Here is a 19,901-nt window from a genome sequence, read left to right as displayed (position 1 = left end):
TGCAAATACAACTTAACAATGGACACAGTAGACTTTTTGTTTGCCAAGAACCATATCCCGCGTCGTTCTTTTCCAAAAAGACCGGTAAAGCTTTGAGAAATTCCGCCATATTGCAAGGATACAAATCATCTACATCTAGTACCAAAACCTCAACTATTTTCTGGAAATGCTATTTGCTTCCTAATACAGGAACCACTCCAATGAAATGAAAGAGTTGCACCGGCGTTGGATATCATGGAAGAAAATAATAATAATCATTCTCAAGAAGGCCATGTCTCGTTCCAACGTGACCTCTAAGTTTCTATTTCAGTCCCTTTCTAGGCCCCCAACTTCCGTTTCACCCCTGACCCGCTTTCTAAAACTGCTTTCATGCTGCATCACAATGATGCAATGTTCAACAGTGAAACTCACGAAGAATGAAAAAGAAGAGAGGGAAAATATGGGCCACAATTAGTGCAGATTGGGGATTGCATTCAATATTCCGTTGTTGTCCAACCCATGTTACTGCTGAAATTTGGTATGCGTGATATTAGTTTGCCACCAGGTACGGATCTTGATTGATGATGATGAGACTGCAACTGAGCCCAGAGACCTGATACAGTCTTAGATAGCAATAACTGTAAGATCCGTCCGTCTACCCCATTACGCCAATCTATTATTCAAGGAAAAAAAGTTTCAATGTGGAGATACGGGATACAGATGATTTCTATTGAATCAAACTCGTTATAGGAAAAAAGCAAAAGTCTGAAAATCATATTTTAACCATTTACATACTAAAATGGTGTTAGGGGCTGAGGTTCAAGAAGCCACACTACCTTGATCTATTAAATTAGTCTAGAGTGTAACTGGCCTTCGCAAAGATTTCCTTTCATACTTATTTTCCAACAGCAAACCTGAAGTCTAACGAAGAAAGAAACCAACCAATGTCTGAGGTGAAATGCCCTGCCATTCTGCAGCCTGGGTTTTCTCACGGCATTGTCCTCGTAAGGCTTGATGGTTTGGAGCTCACTCAGGGTTTTTCTCTTGAAGGATTTGACATCATCCAGAAAAGGAAATAATCACGTTTCCATATCATAATTAAGGGAACTCAAGTTTGAAGGCTGAATTCCATCCCCTAAATTCACCAACGAAGGAAAAAAAAGCCTGGATCCCTTTAAAAGCAGAACCAATGCATCTATAGGTACATATGTGCACCACATTTCCGCTTTCAGTTTTGTCTGTTTCCAAATTCTTGTTAGTTCAGACTACGGAAGCAAGTCGTGAATACGCATTCACACTTGCCCTCGTTGTCTTGAGAACAGATAATCAAACTCCACAAACATTTACCATATACAGAGTCTCGTCTCAAACGATTAAGGCCATATAGATTGTCGCCATGGTTGAAAACAGGAAGAGGTACCAACACAGAAATTAATCAATAGACAGGAACTCCAGAGTTACTGCGGTGGCTGGTTTTGATTTCTTCTTTGGAGTATAAAGGACCCAATCACAACAGCAATACCAGTGATTGCAATTGTAACAATAAGTCTTCTTTTGGATGCGTCTTGCCCTTGTCCCCTACGAGCACCTTGTTCCCTTGCAGGTACTCTCCCTTCCCTTCCGATGCAGAACAGGGAAAAAAAAAAGTGGTGACAAAGACATTTTTCTATCGGTCAAAACGAACACCATACTATGTAAGGTAAACAACAGGAAGGAATAAGCAGTTTGAAAAGAAACCCATGCTATGCAAGGTAAATGATTTTAGCACCTGGATGATTCAGCTGCATCGGTATCTAAACCATTGCTGGCGCTACAGCATTGGATTTCATGACTTGATCTTTCCCGCAATCTAACATACTTTCTGCAATTTTCACAATACTCTGTTCTATTTCCACATAATTCCTACAATAGATATAAACCTTATCAATAGCCTATGTAGATACTAGGTCCATGCCACAACAGGTGCTATTAAGTAGAAAAATCTAGCAGACAAATAAGTACCTGATGCTTTAAAAGATCAACTGCTGGTAATGGAAACTCACAATATTCACATATCACTATCCTTTGTGGGCATTTTTCATCTTTATGAAGAGTTAATACATCTCGTTCTACTTTCTCACTGCATAATGAACAAGCCACCTGCACCATAGAAATCCCATCAGTGAAAAATTGAACAAAGAATCAACAGCACAGATGCAGCAAGTTGACGGCATTTGTCAACAACAAAAAGGCCAGAACAAAATGATGGATGAGCAACTAAGCATGTATCTTGAGGACAGAGGCAGAGCCAGGAATTTCTGGTTAAGGGGCGCTAGGTATAAAATTCAAATTTTCTAGGGGCACCAATATGTAATTGAGAAAGATTGCTCAAAAATATCAATATAAAAATAAAATTTTTTTGGGCTCATGTGGGCAATTGCCCACACCTGTCTCTGCCCCTGCTTGAGGAAACTAAAGCTTTTTCTTGCAGTAGATGTTATGCCAGAAGAAAAAACTGGTTTATGTACCATTGTACTGCCATTCATCAAAACTATTACTGATTACAGTTGAACTGATTAGAAAAGAACTGGTTTCAGCATTTTGGTGTGCAAAAATAAAAGGACAGACTAGTTCGCAGGACAAATCTTTTTTCTTTTTTCCATGAAATTCCTTGATGAAGGAATTTCTTGGGATAAAATACAACTCTATTTGAGGCTATAAAAGGAGGAACTAGGAATGTAGGAAAACTAGGTTATTCCATAAAGCAGAAGTAAAACAGAAAAAAAGTTAAAAGCAAATGAGTGCAGCTTGATGTGCTCAGAAAGGAAACTAATAAAATGAATAGAAAAGACAAATGCATGATAGGATTTTAATTCTTAATCCTAGATAATGTTCAATTCTCATTGATTTGAATTTATTTTACAATTCTGTTGGAAATTTTGTGATCTGACGAACACCACTGAAATTAATCAATCGTTTTGTTCAAGATATATAACAAGGATATCATAATCTCAACGGAGTTGTTCCAGAAATATAACAAGGATATCAAACATTTAATCTTACGCGAAGAATATACACAGAAAGGATAGGGCTTACAACACATCATCTAAAAGCCCGCTGTGCAGAATTATGAGTTTCCATTATGAATGTCATTAAAAAAAAGGTTTAAGGTCAACATCTATAACAATAAAAATAACAATAAAATAACATCAAATGGAGACCTTAGATCAACAAAAGACCAGCAGCTTTGCAAAGTTAAGCTAATGAAACAACTTGTCATTATCAATGTGCATGGAAGAGTATGCATCAAAATGTCTGTATCGGAAGAGACTACAAATTATTGATACTTTCACAATGAATAACTAACTCAAAATCAAAGATAATTTCAAAGAATATATTTGGAAACAAAAGAATCTGCATGTGAGGCAGTTTCTCAAAATAAAATCATACCGGAGCATGTGTACTTGCATAATGTTCCTCAGCATGCCTTTTTGGTACCATATCTCCACAGATGGAACATCTTTCAAGATTTCTCACACAGTGTGCATAATGCAGTTCAAAATTGGGAGTTGGTATAGCTCTGTCACTAAACAAATTGGATATTTAATTACTAAAAAGCTCAAAAAAGAATTCATCAGTGATTCAGCAACACCAAGCACCTTAGTATCCAAAAAAGTGATGACAATTTCCAGGACAGATAATTACACACGATTCACAGGGAAAACAAAAATCAATGAGCACATTCAATAGAAGCAACAATTTGGTACCTAAAAAAGTAAAATCACAGGGATTTATATACAATTCACCATGGCAACAAATATAAAAGAGTGCCAGTAATGGCCTCATGCTCACAGATTAAATAAGCCAGTCGCTAAATCAATCACATAGCTATCCTAATAATACCTATCTCCAGCAAGCAACACCTCGCTATCCCAACAAAACCTGTTCGCAACAAGCTATCTGAAGAACAAAATATTGGTGTTGAAACCGCTAACGCTATTTCATCAAGACACAATAGAAAGAAAATTTTATCATATAAGACCATCCAAGGACACAAGGTTGGAGCTTGTCCGCATATCCATCACAAAGAAAAAAAAAAAAGGAGCAAGCCCTATATGCAGATCAGACTTATCTATTCATGTAAACACAGCATCTTCTCTACTCAAATATGTCCACCCAACATTTTTAGCACCACTAAAGCAAAAGGAAAGTAACAGCTAAAAATGGTAGTCATTTGATGGCATGGCGATGCACGCAGGGATGAGGTGAAAAAAGTTTTGAGAGACAGAGAAGCTTCTCCAATCACATTAAAAGAAGTTTGTCCAAACACGTTATTCATATCAAACGCGCATGAGTATGCACATGCATACACCCACCGTCTCTAAGAACAATTACGGAAAAAAAGAAGCAAAACATCATGTCACCACTTCTGCTCACCAAGATTAATAACATAATCAAAACCAAATCGACAGAAAGGAAACCGACACAGAAACCAAAATTGGACAAGAACCAGCTTTTCCCCAACCTGATCGATCGAATTATTTGTGCTCTATATCATATGTAGAATCGAGACGGAGGCGAGATTATCACTTTTCTCGCTCGCGACGATGCGTATTTTTAGTGTAACATCTTAAGACACGGATTAGGTTTTTGATAGACCATCATGTGAGACACTGAAGCAGATCAAACTACCAAAGGCAAGAACTCCCCACCATTTTTCAAATTGTCTTCAATTTCCCACCGATCAAGGAATGCAATTGCAAAGCACATCGAAGGATAGATGAACGATTCGCAAATCCGTGCGGGAGGCGACAGGTCAACCCAAAAAAATCAAAATTAACATAGGCACAAGACCAATTAACCGATCGAGTTGGCTGCCCAAGAACTGATTTGATTAAATCACCCCATTCAAAAGAAAGGGCAAAACCAAAAGCAATTCTTCCACGAACCAGTTCTCCAAAAATTCAAATAAGAGATCCGAGAAACGTAGCCGTTGAAACGCCAAAATCCAGGTCAAAGGAGGAAGAGAAGGAACTAAGAGTCCAACTGTTAGCGAGAGTAAGAGGGAGCAAGATTTGGGGCTGGGGAATTTGTTCACCAGTGGTCACAGGTGGTAGTGGACGATTCTGGAAAATTCGCCATTGGTCCTGGAATCGCAGCTCACGCGCTCCCTTCAACCGAGAATGGAACGAAGTCACTGAGGTTTGGAACGAAGAGAAACGACGAAAAGGAGAAACGGTGGCGGAAGGGAAGCTGGGATGCCTTCCTTTCCCCAACTCTCAAGAATTCCTTCTCCGGACCTCGAACTTGTCTTCCACCATTAGGCGGCAGATGACGCAGCCCATCTCTCTCTCCCGCTCCCTCCGCCCTTGTGCAACACGTGAGAATCCATGGGCCCACTGCCCGTGCACGTCAAAATTGTCCATGGGGCCGAAGGGAACTAAATCCAGAACTGGATTCCAGTAAAAAGTTTTCCAAGTAAGTGAGCATAAAATAAAAGAAATTACATCTACAAGAACTCATCTTCCAGAGCCCGTTGACATGACGGTCATGCTTCAATTCGTTGATGTTATATATATATATAAAGTATCTTAAATTATTCTTATTATTATTTTATCAATTAATCCAATATAGTTTAGGTGCAATTTACAAGTTTTATGCAGATGATCTCTTGTTTCTGTTTATAAGCAATATTAGATGGGTTTCAAAGATGATTTTAACTCAAATAGAATATTTACTTTCTTGTTGAACGTAAAACTAACTCTAGATATCATATGAATGTTAAATAAATTTCATTGGACTAGCTTCTTATCACGGTCATGAAGAAGAGGAAGATGGAGCATTTATCTATCTTATTGCAAAAACCATATCAGTTTATCACGTAAGTAAACGCAAGAGCAATTTTAGAATGATACGGAAAAGTCATAAGCTACAATATAGTTTTGTACTACAGTAATGTCATTTCGATAATTGTTCATGAGAAACTCAATTTCATCAAGATTACTCTTATTTCTTCCTTTACAGTATTTAACATTATCTTAAATAGGGAAAATTTTAGTAATAAATATGAGTCGCAAACAACTTGACTGATCGGCTGTCATACAAAACAACTTTTTCAAAGTCAAATTATTAGTTGTTATTCCCAATTTTTACAAAAACAACTACGACGTTCATTTGATAGTAATTTCATCATATTGATTAAAAGGTTCATGTAACTCAAAGCCCAAAATCATTTGAGCATGCCGCCCAATTACATTTAGATTTCTCAAGCTGTCTTCTCCTCTGTTTGCCTACTTTTTAGGCCGGTTAGATACATCCAAGTAGTTGTAGATGTTTGAAAACTACAACTCAAGAAAAAAAAGGAAGTGGGGAGAGATACCCGGAAGAAGTCGACGTCCCTTCTCTTGCCCCTAGAGTTCAGACTGTTTCGAGACTTCGATGAACTTATTATTACTCCATTCAACCCAATCGTGGTGTCTGCCATTCTTTTGTAGTTCATAAGAGTAGCACCCATGGTAATTGAATTAGCCCATCAGCCTGATCAGCATTGCCACGGCCCTTAGGCAAAAAAGAAAAAAGAGTGAAAGTTTGATGTATAAATTGAATGCTGTAAGCATTTTACCAAGTTCAACTCTGACCAATGTTAAGATTCATAGACCTGTAGAGACTTTTCAAGTCCACACTTCAATATGAGGAGCGCACATCCCTGTACGTTAAGACCTATGATTCAAATCCACACCTGTGTCCAAATTTCTTGATCCAAAGTATCGATCCATGAACGAACATCGCCTTATTTAACTATGTCCATTGCAAACCCATGAGGAATTAAGACAAGCTGGTGGAAATCAAACCAATGTGGTCGTCCGCATGATGATCAGTTTTGAACGTCATCCCATTCATGCGAATATCCTGTAAGTTGATTCTCATTCCAATTCAACGAATTTAATGTGGGTATCAGAAAGGGGAAAGGGGAAAGAAAAGAAAGATGAAATAAATGATTTTGTGCATGAGAAAACTTGATCGCGTATTAATTAACTTTTTCAGAAAGAAGGTCCCTCGGCTTGAAACTTGATCAATCGCTGTAGCATCAGCTACGAAAACAAGGCAACTTTGACAGCTTCACTCTCACTAAATGGTATTTTGAATAGCACCTTATATTTCTAGTCAAAGAATAAATATAGACTGAAACTTTGTGCAGTTATTCGACCACAGCCCATATCTAGCCCTCAGTAATTTTTTTTAAGACAGGAACCTTTTGGGTATATCTAGGAAAGAAGCGGGCCGTTTTTGCTAAACCTCATCAGCAAGTATGCCTCCTTAAAATTCAGCTGCTATTTTGCCAAAAAAAGATTAGAAAAAAAAAGCACAAGCTTCTGCTTTTAGGAAAAAGATGAGATGAGATGAAATATTTAGTTAGAAACCAAAGCTGTGCATATGGGAGTAAATACCAAACTGCTTTTAGGGAAAGCAGAAAACTAATGGGAACTAATCTTCAAGGTTCAAACTAAACTGGCTTTTTATGTTTAGGAATCAAGAGAGTTGATAACTTGTATTGCTCTACCCGGCAGAGACTTGAAGTTTCCATTCAACCCCCTGCTTCCTTGAGTACAGAACTTGCTTTACATGCTTTGGAGTACCCTTTTGTGCTTTAACTTGAACATCAGTGACTTTTTTTTAGGTTTTTTTTTTATTGGTCTTCAATGTACATAGCTTGTATGTCTGTCAGATGTTGGTTTTTTGCAGTTGAGTAACAAAGTTTATTCGTGTGTGTGTGTATATATATATATATATATATATATATATATATATATATAAAGCCGAGAAGCCAAACATCCCTCTCAGGTTGCTGTTAATGGAGACCTTTGTCAGTTAAGTATTTTTTTTTTCTCTTTCAGCCAAATAACTTAACTGACCTGGTTATAGTTGGATGGAAGTAGAGGAAAGCATGCATGGATCTACCCTAAAGAAAAAGCTATGGAATAAACAAGCGGAAGATTAACACCAAAGGTTAGGAAGGAAGAAAAGAGAGAAAGGCTGCTTGTAATATTCTTTTCCTTCTCATTGTGCAAATCAGTGATGATATAAATTACTTCGCGTGTGCATTGGCAAATGGCAATCACAAAGTTTGATACCTAGATTCTAGAGAGAGAATGAAGAGTTATCCGTTACAAGTTTACAACACGGGTGTAGTCGGAAACAAAAATTATTGCATAAATCCGATTGAGCGCATGCATGTGTTAACAAAAGGATAACTTTCATTATGTTATTGGATCAATAAGCCAAACCCGAACCTTTATATGATATGCGTTTTGATAAAATTTTCCTCTTTATTTAAGTCGCAACTTAATTTCTGGGAAACTACTGAGTTGCTTGAACAGTCTGAAGTTTACGACCAAACAAAGAAGATTATATTGTTGGAATTTAGATCTGGATCCGCCCAAGGTAAGAAAAGGATCCAAATCATCTCCAAAGTTGAAAATTCAAAATTCGAACTTACAGTGTTCAAAGTTTTGAATAAAAACCACTTCCCCTTCTTGGATTAATTAGGTCGCGCGATGCGCAGGAGTTGGTTAGACAAGGTGTAAGGCTTTAGACATATAAGACAATGGGGGTGAAAACTAAAGGAATTACTCTTGCTTTCAAGGATTCTCTAAGAGAGAGAAAAGAAGCTTTTGTGTACATCTATACTCTTCTCCATTATGAGATTTGTACCACTATTGGCAGGGGCAGAGCCAATGAGGGGCCTGCATGGGTCTTGGAGCGACTTCAATTTTTTTAAAAAAAAATTACATGTAAATTTTTAAAAATTTTACTTGTCCTGAATAAAAATTTTGAAAAATCATTATTTCGACCCGTGTCAAAACTTAGAAACTTTAATTTGGCCCCCCTCATGAAATTTTTTTTGGCTCCGCCCCTGCTTGTCGGATCAACTTTTGTGCTACAATCTTGCAATAAATCTTCAACTTAAGGAGTGCATTTGTTTCAAATGTGAATTTTCTTTCAGGTATATATGGCCAATACTCTTATTATGCATGGCCGGCAAACGTGTGACTCAGACTACTGAATCGGTTAAAAGCTGGGTCACCGAGTCAAAGAGTTGTCTCGGCAATTTACTCGGTTTGGTCATAATTTTTTATAGTACATTTTCTTTTATAGACAAATGAAGAAGATAAATCAGTTGGAACTTCATGTTTGATTTTTTTTCTCAACTAGAACTAAATAACATGTATTATGGGTATTTGTGTATACTTTGTAAAGTTTATGATATTTCACACTTGAAAAAATAATAAACTTTAGTATTGAACAATGCATGAAAACAAAGAACATGTAATTAGTAGACAATCCCAGTTGATTCGACGAACACCGACTTGTGACCTAGCAAGGAGACTATCCTAACTGATGTTTATACATCGATTCCTTGCTTTCGCACTATGCACCATTATATATACGTTTTGCACCTATTCTGCCAGTGCATCTTACTAATTAATCAAGAAAGGTTAAACTAATTCCACATAGAAATTGCTTTAAGTTCAGGGGGAGAATATATTCGAGTATGCTCAATAACTTAACACATCGACACGCAAAGAGATAAAGTAAAATGTGCACAATTTTAATTTTTTGGTCCAAGTATAACATCGAATCTCATGAAAAGATGAGAATTAAGTGTATATGAAATATTGTACGCAAGTTTTACCCTGATCTGGTCATTAATTAACTTAACCATGACTCCCTTTCTAATAATATTTATTCATTTTTCTTCTTTCTTACACCAGTATTAAGATCTTCTCAAATAAAAAGTCACGCAGGTACCTATTTTAAAAATTCAAAATACCTCGTAATCTGTCATTAGGGAATTCCGTAAGAGGCCTTTGCGATCTCCTTTGCGTTGATCAAATAAGAACTTAAGTTTTACGAGGAAGAAATATTATAGAGAAACTTGTGTGTGTGTGTGTGTGTGTGTGTGTGTGTGAGAGAGAGAGAGAGAGAGAGAGAGAGAGATGTAAAACCGTGAGAAAATCTTTATTGTAAAGAATTTTACTAAAAATGGCTTCCCAACTTAAAAAAATGCAAATAATTAGCCTTAACATAGAAACGGACCTTAAATTAAATGAAGTATCTAATTTATGTTTCGACCTCCATTAAGAAAAGCTATATATTAAGATATAGCTCCCACTTTACTCAAGGGATCCTGCTTAACCTGAAACGTGTAAGTGATTTTCTCAGTTTGGAAGCTCAATTCGAGGTGGTTTTTTTTTTTTTTTTTTTACATTCTCTTGGAAATATGGGGATTTTTCATATGCTATAATGTGTTTAATTTTCAATAGTAACTCGTACTTTGCTCTCCTCGGCATGCAAGAGTTATTTACAGTTTGAAACCGGAGTTCATGGTGGTTCATTTTCACGTGTTCGTCTGTTGGAAATATATTGAATTTTGTCATATATGTGTTCATGTGTTCAAGCAAGAAGACGGAAAAGGTTATTGAATAAAGCGTCGAAAGAATTATTCAGTTCCCGTTTACAGCCATGTCCGTCAGAATCATATTCTCATTTTTCTCAGCGATACAAATAGCTTACTCTAGAGATTTTATGCCATTCCAAAATGAGCTGCAAAATATTTAGCTTGTACATCAACTTTCAACTCCTTTTTTTGTATTCATTTTCGAATTAAATCTTTCTGGTTCTTTACTTTATATCACTGCTTATGTAAAGAAGTAAAATTTTACAACAGGAATGTGGTGAAAATGTACGTTACATGATGACAAAGATCTAGAAAGCTCACGGAGACTGATATCAATTGGATGTGAAGAGCCATGAATATTATATTGTTCGCATGGCAGCTAAGTTAACAAAATATCCATCAATATTATTTAGAATGCTAAACAAATTGATCATCAGGACATTATTCTATTAGCAGTGTTCCCACTTAAGCTCATATATATCTTAGGCTTAGTGTTTAGGTATGAACCCATGACTTCACCCATGACATTTTTTCCATTACAATGTTCCAATTTTTTATTGATTGAAATGACATTGATCATTCCATCATACCTTCCAAAAATTGTGATGCTTATTTCGTTGATTGTAAATCGAGCCATTTTTCATATTACATTATGATACACATTGAGAAACAGTCCATATCGTGCAGGCCAGAATTTTAAGATATGACGCTTTTCTTTAAAAGGCTTATACACCTGAATAGAGATCATTATATTTCTGTAAAAATCACCAAATCAATCAAATATGATGAGTATAGTCTTCAAATTTTCAACTATTATGAATCTTATATATAAAAACTAGGAAGTCAGAGGTTGCCGACACTGTGAGTTCATTAAGTTGATTGAATCTTCATGCATATAGGTCTAGGTTTCGAACTGATGCTACAATAAAAGTCAATTTGGATATTGAATAAGCAATTATCTCAATATGCAGTCGTGAAGAATTCTAGTATCAAATTTAATTCAATCCAAGCAGTGTGCGACATAATAATGTGCGAAAACTGCATTTCTTGGACTTGAAATAAAATTGCAGTACATCTTATCAATAAGGTTAGCTTTGTTCCTTCAAACAAGATTGAGAAGGTTCTTTGGACTTTTAGTCTAGTTTTTATCTTTCATAATAAATGTTTATTTGAGAAATATAGTTTGGCTTCAGTAAAAAAAAAAAAAAAAAGAAAATAAAGTTTTTTTTTTTTGAAAAAAAAATCTGCTTTTGCTTTCGCCCCTGGTTAAGTAAAAAGCGAAAATATGTGGAGGCCACTTTTGGCTGAGCATCAACGTGTCAACCATCTATAAGGAATCGAAGCTCGATGCATTGCTTTTGGTTTCTCTCAATATTTTATCTTGCTTATTTGATGACTATTAATATGCCGCATCGATGCCACCAACACGTATGCATACCTCCGGGTTGGCCAACACGTATGTATACCAAAAATATAACTTTGTCTCAGTAATTATAAAAGTGCTATCTAACGATTTTTTTAATTTCACCCATGATGCTCATTCACATGCCGACGAGTTTCAGTAATTCGAAATGCCGCATAGTTGAGTCTACCTGTCAACCATGGATGAGTTCGGGCGTTAGTCCGTACTCGATCGTTGTCTTAAGAGGTCGACAGAAAATATTTAAAGAATCAACAACGCCGGACCGATAAAGAAAGTCATTTCAATAAATAATTGACTCTGATCAACCAATATTTTATAATCAATTTAAAGCAACAAATGCTGTTGCCGTTATAAAGAAGGGGAATGGGGGGCTTTCTGGTCTTTTTCGAGCGGTAGGATTAATACCCCTTGCTCACTCAAAAATTAAGGAGTGCGCGCATTTGAGATATTACATTTTAACTGGGAAGAAAAGAAGGGGGAGAACAGATTATAAGCATCTGATTCCAGATATAGATAACTAGCAAGGCAAAGTAAGTGATCAGGGAACATTCGGGCCAAAAGGCGAAAACAAGCCCTCTTAAAGTTAAGTTTATGAGAGGAAAACCCATGTAACAATTTTCTTGCTCAAACATAACAGGAATTTCTTTCAAAAAAGCTTCTTTCTTCTTTAAGGTTGCGTTTTATAGCCTCTAATTTAAGCATAAAAAAAGTGTGTTTAGGAAAACTCGTTAGTAACATAGGTTTTAAATTCATGCTAGATGTTAAAAACCATAGATTAAAGGTGAGATTGAGAGGAGGGTGGGAGGGCCTGACTTCAAATCATTGGATTTCAAATCATCATAGTGAAACAAACACAATTTAAGATTTAGATCCGAGGGTACCACAAATCCACTAAGAGCTTGACCATGGATCTATAGTCCCGAAACCCTCCCCCCTCCAAGGCTACCAAACATAGGCTAAATCTCAAAAAAAAAAGAAAGAGGATTTATTTTATATTCATAAGGAGCCGAAAAGGATAAGGAGTACGAACAACTTGATCGGGGACCAACCTAAGAATCAAACAGATCAAAGTTTTGTCACAGGTATAACCCTCAAAATACTATGTGATGATTTCATGAATCTATCCCAAAATTGATACCGATAACATTGGAACTCAGTATTTTAAGAAGCTCGTGGTATTGATATAATGTTTCGGCTGTCAAAATCAATTAAGAGGCTAAAAAAAGTGCTTTTATTGGTAAACTTGCATTCCCGTTCTACTCATCAAGCGACCTTTTCTTCCACCCCCAAAGTGGTGGCGGTTCAAGAGGAACAAAGAACCTTTTGTTTTATGTATATAATATTAAACAGAGATGTTCCTTAGGAGAAAGACAAGGAAATATTACTTTTTTCTGAATGATATTTTCCTTTTCTTTATTTTGCCTAAAAGATAGCGACCACTGTTTTCGAAGCGTCCCGTACAATAAAAAGACACAACAAAGCTGTAATTGGGATAGAATAATCAGAATTAAGAGGGCATCATCTTCGTTCTTGTAATGTGTTAATGCATGATTTGGCGATGATTGACACTTGTCTTTGCCCTTAATTAGAAACTCAAGGGGAAAGCTCTCTTTGCAATTTTTAATTGGAGCCCATTGATTCCAGGTGATATAAATCCAAGGGCCCACTCTGCGTTGCGTGCCAAAGCTTGCCTCCCTGTGCTCGAGGGAATCGCGCCCATCCCATGTGGACTTCACTAGTAAAAGAGAGAACAAATGAGCTTGGGTCATTCTGCTTATGAAATTTTCCCTCGAAAAAAAAAAGAAACTGTTCCCAAAGCGTTCAAAGCTATCGGATAATAATTTAATAAAGGCCATCTTTCCTTGGAATGTCAATCGATGAATTGGGTTTGCTTCATACACCTCATCTGTTTATTTTATCACCTATGACGTTTACAATTTGAATTCATATTTGGCATATGTAAATTAAGTAAATATAAGATCTATATGAACTATTTATACGTCATTCTATCAACTTGATTGTTGTAGTACAAAGTATCATATGTATAATTGGTTTTTAAAAATTTAAATATTACCTATACTTTGACTTTGGAAAATAAATCCCCAAGTAATACCTTGTAAATGTTCGATTAATTCTTATATATGTATATATATATAAGCGGCATTCTCTCCTAATCCGGTTCAAATTAGGCAAGCTCGGCTTGCTCCCTCGTGTTCTTGGTTGCTTATTTGACTCATGATTTTCTAAAAGATGAAATGCTGACGGATGACTTTGACTTGAGGACTCCATAGTCATAAATTGGGCTGCTTGATGTGCTTGACTTTGGAAAATAAATCCCCAAGTAATACCTTGTAAATGTTCGATTAATTCCTATATATACTTGTTCTATACAAAAAATTTATATTTTGGTCCCTCCCTATCGAAATTTTGAAACTAAAATTCGGCCCTTTTAAAAACTTTCTGGTTTCACCCAGCCAAAAACTAAGCCTTGAAGGCTGTTCTCTCGAGAATTTGAAAAGCTGCATTTTTGCTTTACATAATTCCAGTTATTTTTTGAACTTATAGATATAACCCTCTTGTGGTCCACATTAACTTCATTAGGAGCAAATATGAAAATACAGAAATGAGACGCTGGAATGAGAATAATTTTGAAAAGGTCAGTACTGTTTTGGAAATTTTAGCAGCTAAGGTGGCCAAGAAATGAATACATTATTCATTAGGTCAAGTTCTCCAGCTATCACTCAACTCAACTGGAACGTCTTGATTTCGTCTCGGATGATGCAGACCGAGCAGCAAATCTACCATGGAGCTACGGATAGCACTTGCATAACCAGGACGCATCCGAAAAAGAATGTTGCTTTTAAGAATAATTACGTGGTTGATAAAGAAAAAACATTTTCACATTTTTAATTTTAAAGCTCACTTTGCTGCTTTTTTGAGAAAGATATACTTGATCTTCTCTTCTCTCAAAACAAATGTGAAAGTTTGACATCATTTTGATTCCTGTAGATGCTACTCATACACACTATTAATAGTAGATGCAAGACATTTTATACTTACGTTTCCCCTACTTTGAAAAATACATTTCTTTTTTGGTGTTATTTTGATTATTTTAGTTAGTTTTATGCTATTCGTAATTGGAACATAACGCTCATACAGCCAGGAAGACCCTCTTTTATCCCTTTGTAAGTCTCTTTGCCTTCCCTTCCTTTTCTTGCACTTTTGAAGGAAAAGCTTCAAATTTAGTCAAATTACAGACACAACCCTGCTAATTCTTTGTTTGTGCTTAACAGCAGAAGCTAAGGCACGTCCCCGATCCATTGGATTTGCAAAACTACAGTAGAAGTGTCCTGTTTTCCAACATCCGGTTAAGATTTCAGCCTTGGAATCACAAACAAAGATATCAAAATCTTCATGACATAAAAGAACTCCAAGATCTTCCCAAAAATAATTTTTGCATTCCAGGTATTCAAGACTTGAAGAAATCTTTATCTTATAATAGGAACTCTACTCTACTGTCTTCAATAAATTTGTTTGGAACTCGGAAACTTATTTGAAAATTTTGACCCTTCTAAAAAGAAAAAAGTTAGCTCCACCCCTGGTGTAACCTTAGCTTGAGTTATATACTTAACTCTAGATATATAATCCGCCCAAAAGCAAGAAAACCCCAAAACAAACTGCAAGTAAATCGGATTTTTTTTTCTTTTTTTTTCTTAATTTTCGGGTAAGAATTTGTAAATATGTAAAAGAGGTGGTGGTATTTTATTTTATTTTCTTTTTCTTAGGCGTTCAACAGAGAAGGCACTAAATCCCCCGAGTATTCACGGGAGAGAATGATAAGGAAGGTGGTCGTCCACGTGCTTTGGTTGCTCTCTCCGGACCTCTCGAGCTCTCAAGGGGACGCTATGGCGGAGAAAAGAAGCAACTTACTTGTGATTTTAAACGTCTCGGGAAGCTTAGAGGGACCAGGTTCATTAGAGAGACGTTGCTAGCGGATGGGGAACCTTGAAACTCAATCTTGCTCTCAGAATTCTTTCCTTCTTTTAATTAATTCGCGAGTTGGTCTTAAATTTAATGCTACAAAGTTCTGCTCAGGAGATGCACACCTCAGATATTGAAAAGCCCTTTTTAAGATCGAGGCCCCTTTTTTAATCACTTCTTTTTTTCTTCGTATTCTTTCTTTCCTCTTGGCGTTTTAATTTGGCCAAGTGACATCGGGGGCCTACAAATCCTTAGCTTATCTGTCAATGATCTCCACCTGAGTCTCATACAAATCGTGACTTCATGTGATGGACACAGGTATCGACGAAAAAAGAAAGATTCGTCACAAAGTTCTCACGGTTAGCGGCATGAATCATCAAGTGGCATTATGGTAGATTTGGCGGGGAACGATTTTGTTGAGACTGTCATGCTTATCCCTTATTCTATGTGTCAAAGAATTGATATATATTTTTTCACTGCTCCTAAGAGAAGAGCCACTGGTCATCCTGTGTCGGTCCTTTTATGGTTCAGAAGTAAAGCGCACGGGAACGTGACAGTGACTACTTTAAAATTCGAAAATGAGTCATTAGATGAGATGGACCACCTTGCCATCCAGTACACTACCACCGAAAGAGTTAACAACCCATCGCAATATTAACAATGTTTTACTAGTTGTAGATTTAGGAGGGATTGGGGAGGGAGGAGAGGGAGATATCTGGAAAAGGTGAAGTCTCCCTCCTTTTCCCCCTACTTTGGAGCTCAAGACATCTTCGAGATTTAAGCAGGAAAAAAAAAATCGATCAACTAGAGTGTCACATCTACTATTTGTAGTTCAAAGGAAAAGTAGCGGTCTTGTGAATCAAATTGACTGCTAGACTTTCATCAACCCATCAGTTTGACCGACTACGTTATGTCTAATAAAAAACTATTTACTAAACAAAACCGACCTTTTTATGGTAATGAAAAACTATTTAATAAACAAAACCAACTTTTTTATGATAATTTTGTGATATAATTAAGACACTGCTGCTAAATATTTGAATCCCAGTATTACGACATTATTTGCCAGATATATATTATTTTTGTTTTCATCTTTAAATTTCCAGCAGCTCGCCAACATGTGCCGTGGCCGAGTAAATTAGTGTCGGGGTTGCACGCAACAAGGTGGGCGATAAAGTCTCAACGAGAGCATGGTTTCATCGAGTAGGAGAAAAATCTCACCGTGTGCGGCTATGGAATATACTAATAGTGGTCTCTCCATACCTTTGGTGGCGTTTGATTGCATAGATAATGTACCCTAGATTGAATATTAATCACTAATTTTGAGATGAAACTTGAGAAACAATCAAACAATTAGGTGAATATTTACTGGGGTAGTTGTTCAATTTATATTTCCAAAAGAAGGTGAATGCTTTTCTAACTCTCTTAGGGATCTGCCTTTTTCATTAGGTTTTTCAGGCTAAAAATAAATAGGCAAGTAAATAGGGTAAAATGTTCTCTTCCAAGAAAACTTGTTCCTCTTACGAAAATTTTACTTTTTTTTTTTATTTACACTGCTTTGTTTAACCGGCGTGCAAACACCACCGTAAAGTTGTTAGACTGCCAATACGCAATAGCAACTAAGGAACTTATGACCAATAAAGGCTCATAGCTTTATTAAGAATAGTATGATATTAGAGAGGGTGAGAGCAGAACGGAGCCAAGATTTTGTTTAAGGACGGGCCAAATAATCCAACCTCAAATTTGAATAGAGCCAAACTGAGCATAAGTAAAAAAAAAAATACATTGAACAACTAATTTTTTTATTTTTTTAAGGTAATTTTTTTTTCAGCTAATTTGGGGTGGGCCACGGCCTAGGCGGCCCCCCCACTCCCTCCGCCCCTGGGCGAGAGACTGCCACCTGGTGCTATAAGTCATATAGTTTATCAGGAACCTTATGGCTAGAACCAATGCTGCATATACTTGTTTAAAGTTTTTGTGCTAATAACTTGGTTGCCCTTAGAACTTAAGATCAGTCCATCAACAAACACCAGAGGTTTGTTCCCTTCCTCAAGCACACTTGATAAGAAGAACACTGTGTTCTCGGGAGACGTGTTCCTAAAACACTTGCTCCAATAACCTCATAGTTTTTCCAAAAGAACAGTAATATCATATTTCTTGAAACAAAAGGTAGTGTAACTAAAACATGTATTTGAGGAACACCTGTTCCGCGAAAACAATATTCTTCCCACCAACTGCCTACTTAAGGGCATTTTACATATGCTGATAGTTTAATGAGGTATAATTACAAAAATTGGAATCTTCAGAATTGGGTATAATGGATTTCACTACTAATGATTGTTAAACTGTGTCTTGGCATATCAAGTAGGCATATCCAAAGATGGGTGACCACATGCTAATAATTTTAATAATTTTGAAGTTTGGTTGATTAGAAACTTTAATGTCATATATATTAAAAAGGAAAAAGAAGCCAAAAAAGAAAAGGAATTAAAACTTTTCTGCAACATTAAGAACATTTGTCTTTTTCTCACATGGCCGAAATGTTGGACTTAACGCATTTGGCCACAACTCAGCTGGAGAATAGGCCACATAATGTTCACTGGTAAGAATCAAAGGATCTGCAACGAGAGACAAAAACAAAAGAAAAAAAAAAATACAACGGAAAGGAACCCATAGTTTAGAAGCAGGTTATTCAAACGAAGATGTGTTGAAACAATTTTATAATAACAAAGTCACCGCTTCCAGATCTAGCAGGATTACAAAGAAATATATTTTTCCATATCCAGTTTGAAGAACATAAAAAGTTCAATGCATGAGGGCCCTCTGGTGCATCTCTACCTATACACTTTGGTTGAACTCAAATCTAACCTAAGCTTACCTATCAAACAGTAGCAAGATTACTCACAAATAAGATTCCACTTTGTCGCCATATTCTTTATCAAGGCTATAGTTAATACTTTTTCTACTTGTTCATGTAAATGGAAGACAGAGAAAGAAAAGTAACATTATAATGTGGTTCTATTGGCTTACCAAAATCATGGTTGTTACTATTCATTAATTTAATAAATTACTATAGCTGTTCTTATGGGTATCAACAAGAACAACTTTGCCTTCTATAAGAAACCACTTAGTGTCTGGACCACTCAGTGGGCCCTCTCTATGGAAGACCCTCAGTGGGGTTAGAACCACTCACATCACATGCGCTTCATCATTTTCTCTTTTTTTTTTAAAATTCAACCATTTAGAATCCAACAAAATAGTAAATTGAGATTTGATTCAGGGTTGAAGTCATCTCTCCTCTTCTTGCTCTTGGGGTTTAGGACTGCTTCTAGATTGGAGTAGACTCGTTGTATACCTAACAATTAAAGTGTCACACTACCATTATTTGACGAGTTACGGCTTGAACTTACCAAGGTCAAAACCACATATAAACTTGTGTAAACAGTTGGGCGCATATCCTAACAAAATTTATTTATTTTCATATTTGTTATTTTCCAACTATTTACTTATTCACATATTGGTGCCGTCAATTACTTGCTTAGTACAACTCCATCATTTTCTCATGTATTTAAAAGGGTTAAATTTTTTTGAATGTGTCTCTCAACTAAAAATCTATAGTTACACCACTGCCTTTTTAGTACAACTCTTCCCTTCTTGCCACCTGTATAGGAAATCTTTGCCAAGTTGGTGGGCAAGTTGGCTTCACCTTCAAACAAATTTGCAAATTTCAAAATGCATTCGACACCATGAAAAAATGAGCGTCACATTATCCTCGTAGTTAAAAGAATCAACGATTTCAAGAAAAAGATAATTCCCCTTTTATTTCAAAAGGATAGTTGGCAGGCGTCGCGTATGTGAAATTTCAAACATTTATTACACCTTAAAGAAACACATAATAAAAGAATAATATCAAAATGTAATTGCATGAATACCGTAAAAATTACTGTGCATTGGGGTGCATGCGGCACCACACTTTGTACGTACCGCTCTATGATATCTGTGCCCAACCATCATCATCATCATCATCGATATGTATCATCGGTGAAATTTCATCCCCTTTCAGCGTATCATAAAATACAT

General features: G+C 36.3%; 1 protein-coding gene across 1 annotated transcript; it reads right to left on the bottom strand.

The window, feature by feature from the left end:
* Positions 1–1,131: 1,131 nt before the first annotated feature.
* LOC116249709 (uncharacterized) lies at positions 1,132–5,329 on the bottom strand. The gene is made up of 5 exons (XM_031622925.2): positions 5,057–5,329; positions 3,409–3,544; positions 1,981–2,118; positions 1,748–1,881; positions 1,132–1,596 (listed from the first exon to the last, which is right to left on the bottom strand). Exons 1-5 carry the CDS (start codon positions 5,098–5,100, stop codon positions 1,437–1,439), a joined length of 612 nt encoding a protein of 203 aa, XP_031478785.1. The 5' UTR covers positions 5,101–5,329; the 3' UTR covers positions 1,132–1,436.
* Positions 5,330–19,901: the final 14,572 nt, after the last annotated feature.

The sequence above is a fragment of the Nymphaea colorata genome, chromosome 3, assembly GCF_008831285.2.
Source record: "Nymphaea colorata isolate Beijing-Zhang1983 chromosome 3, ASM883128v2, whole genome shotgun sequence".
Lineage (NCBI taxonomy): Eukaryota > Viridiplantae > Streptophyta > Magnoliopsida > Nymphaeales > Nymphaeaceae > Nymphaea > Nymphaea colorata.
The sequence above is the reverse complement of the archived record's forward strand: the minus strand, read 5'-3'. Positions and strand labels throughout refer to the sequence as shown.

Bases quoted from the DNA above. Each gene is read 5' to 3' on its own strand.
- LOC116249709 (XM_031622925.2), bottom strand. From the start codon at position 5,100: ATGGCGAATTTTCCAGAATCGTCCACTACCACCTGTGACCACTG. The intron at 3,545-5,056 runs GTGAACAAATTC...CAATTTGTTTAG, and splicing joins ACTACCACCTGTGACCACTG to TGACAGAGCTATACCAACTC. The intron at 2,119-3,408 runs GTATGATTTTAT...TCTATGGTGCAG, and splicing joins ATGCAAGTACACATGCTCCG to GTGGCTTGTTCATTATGCAG.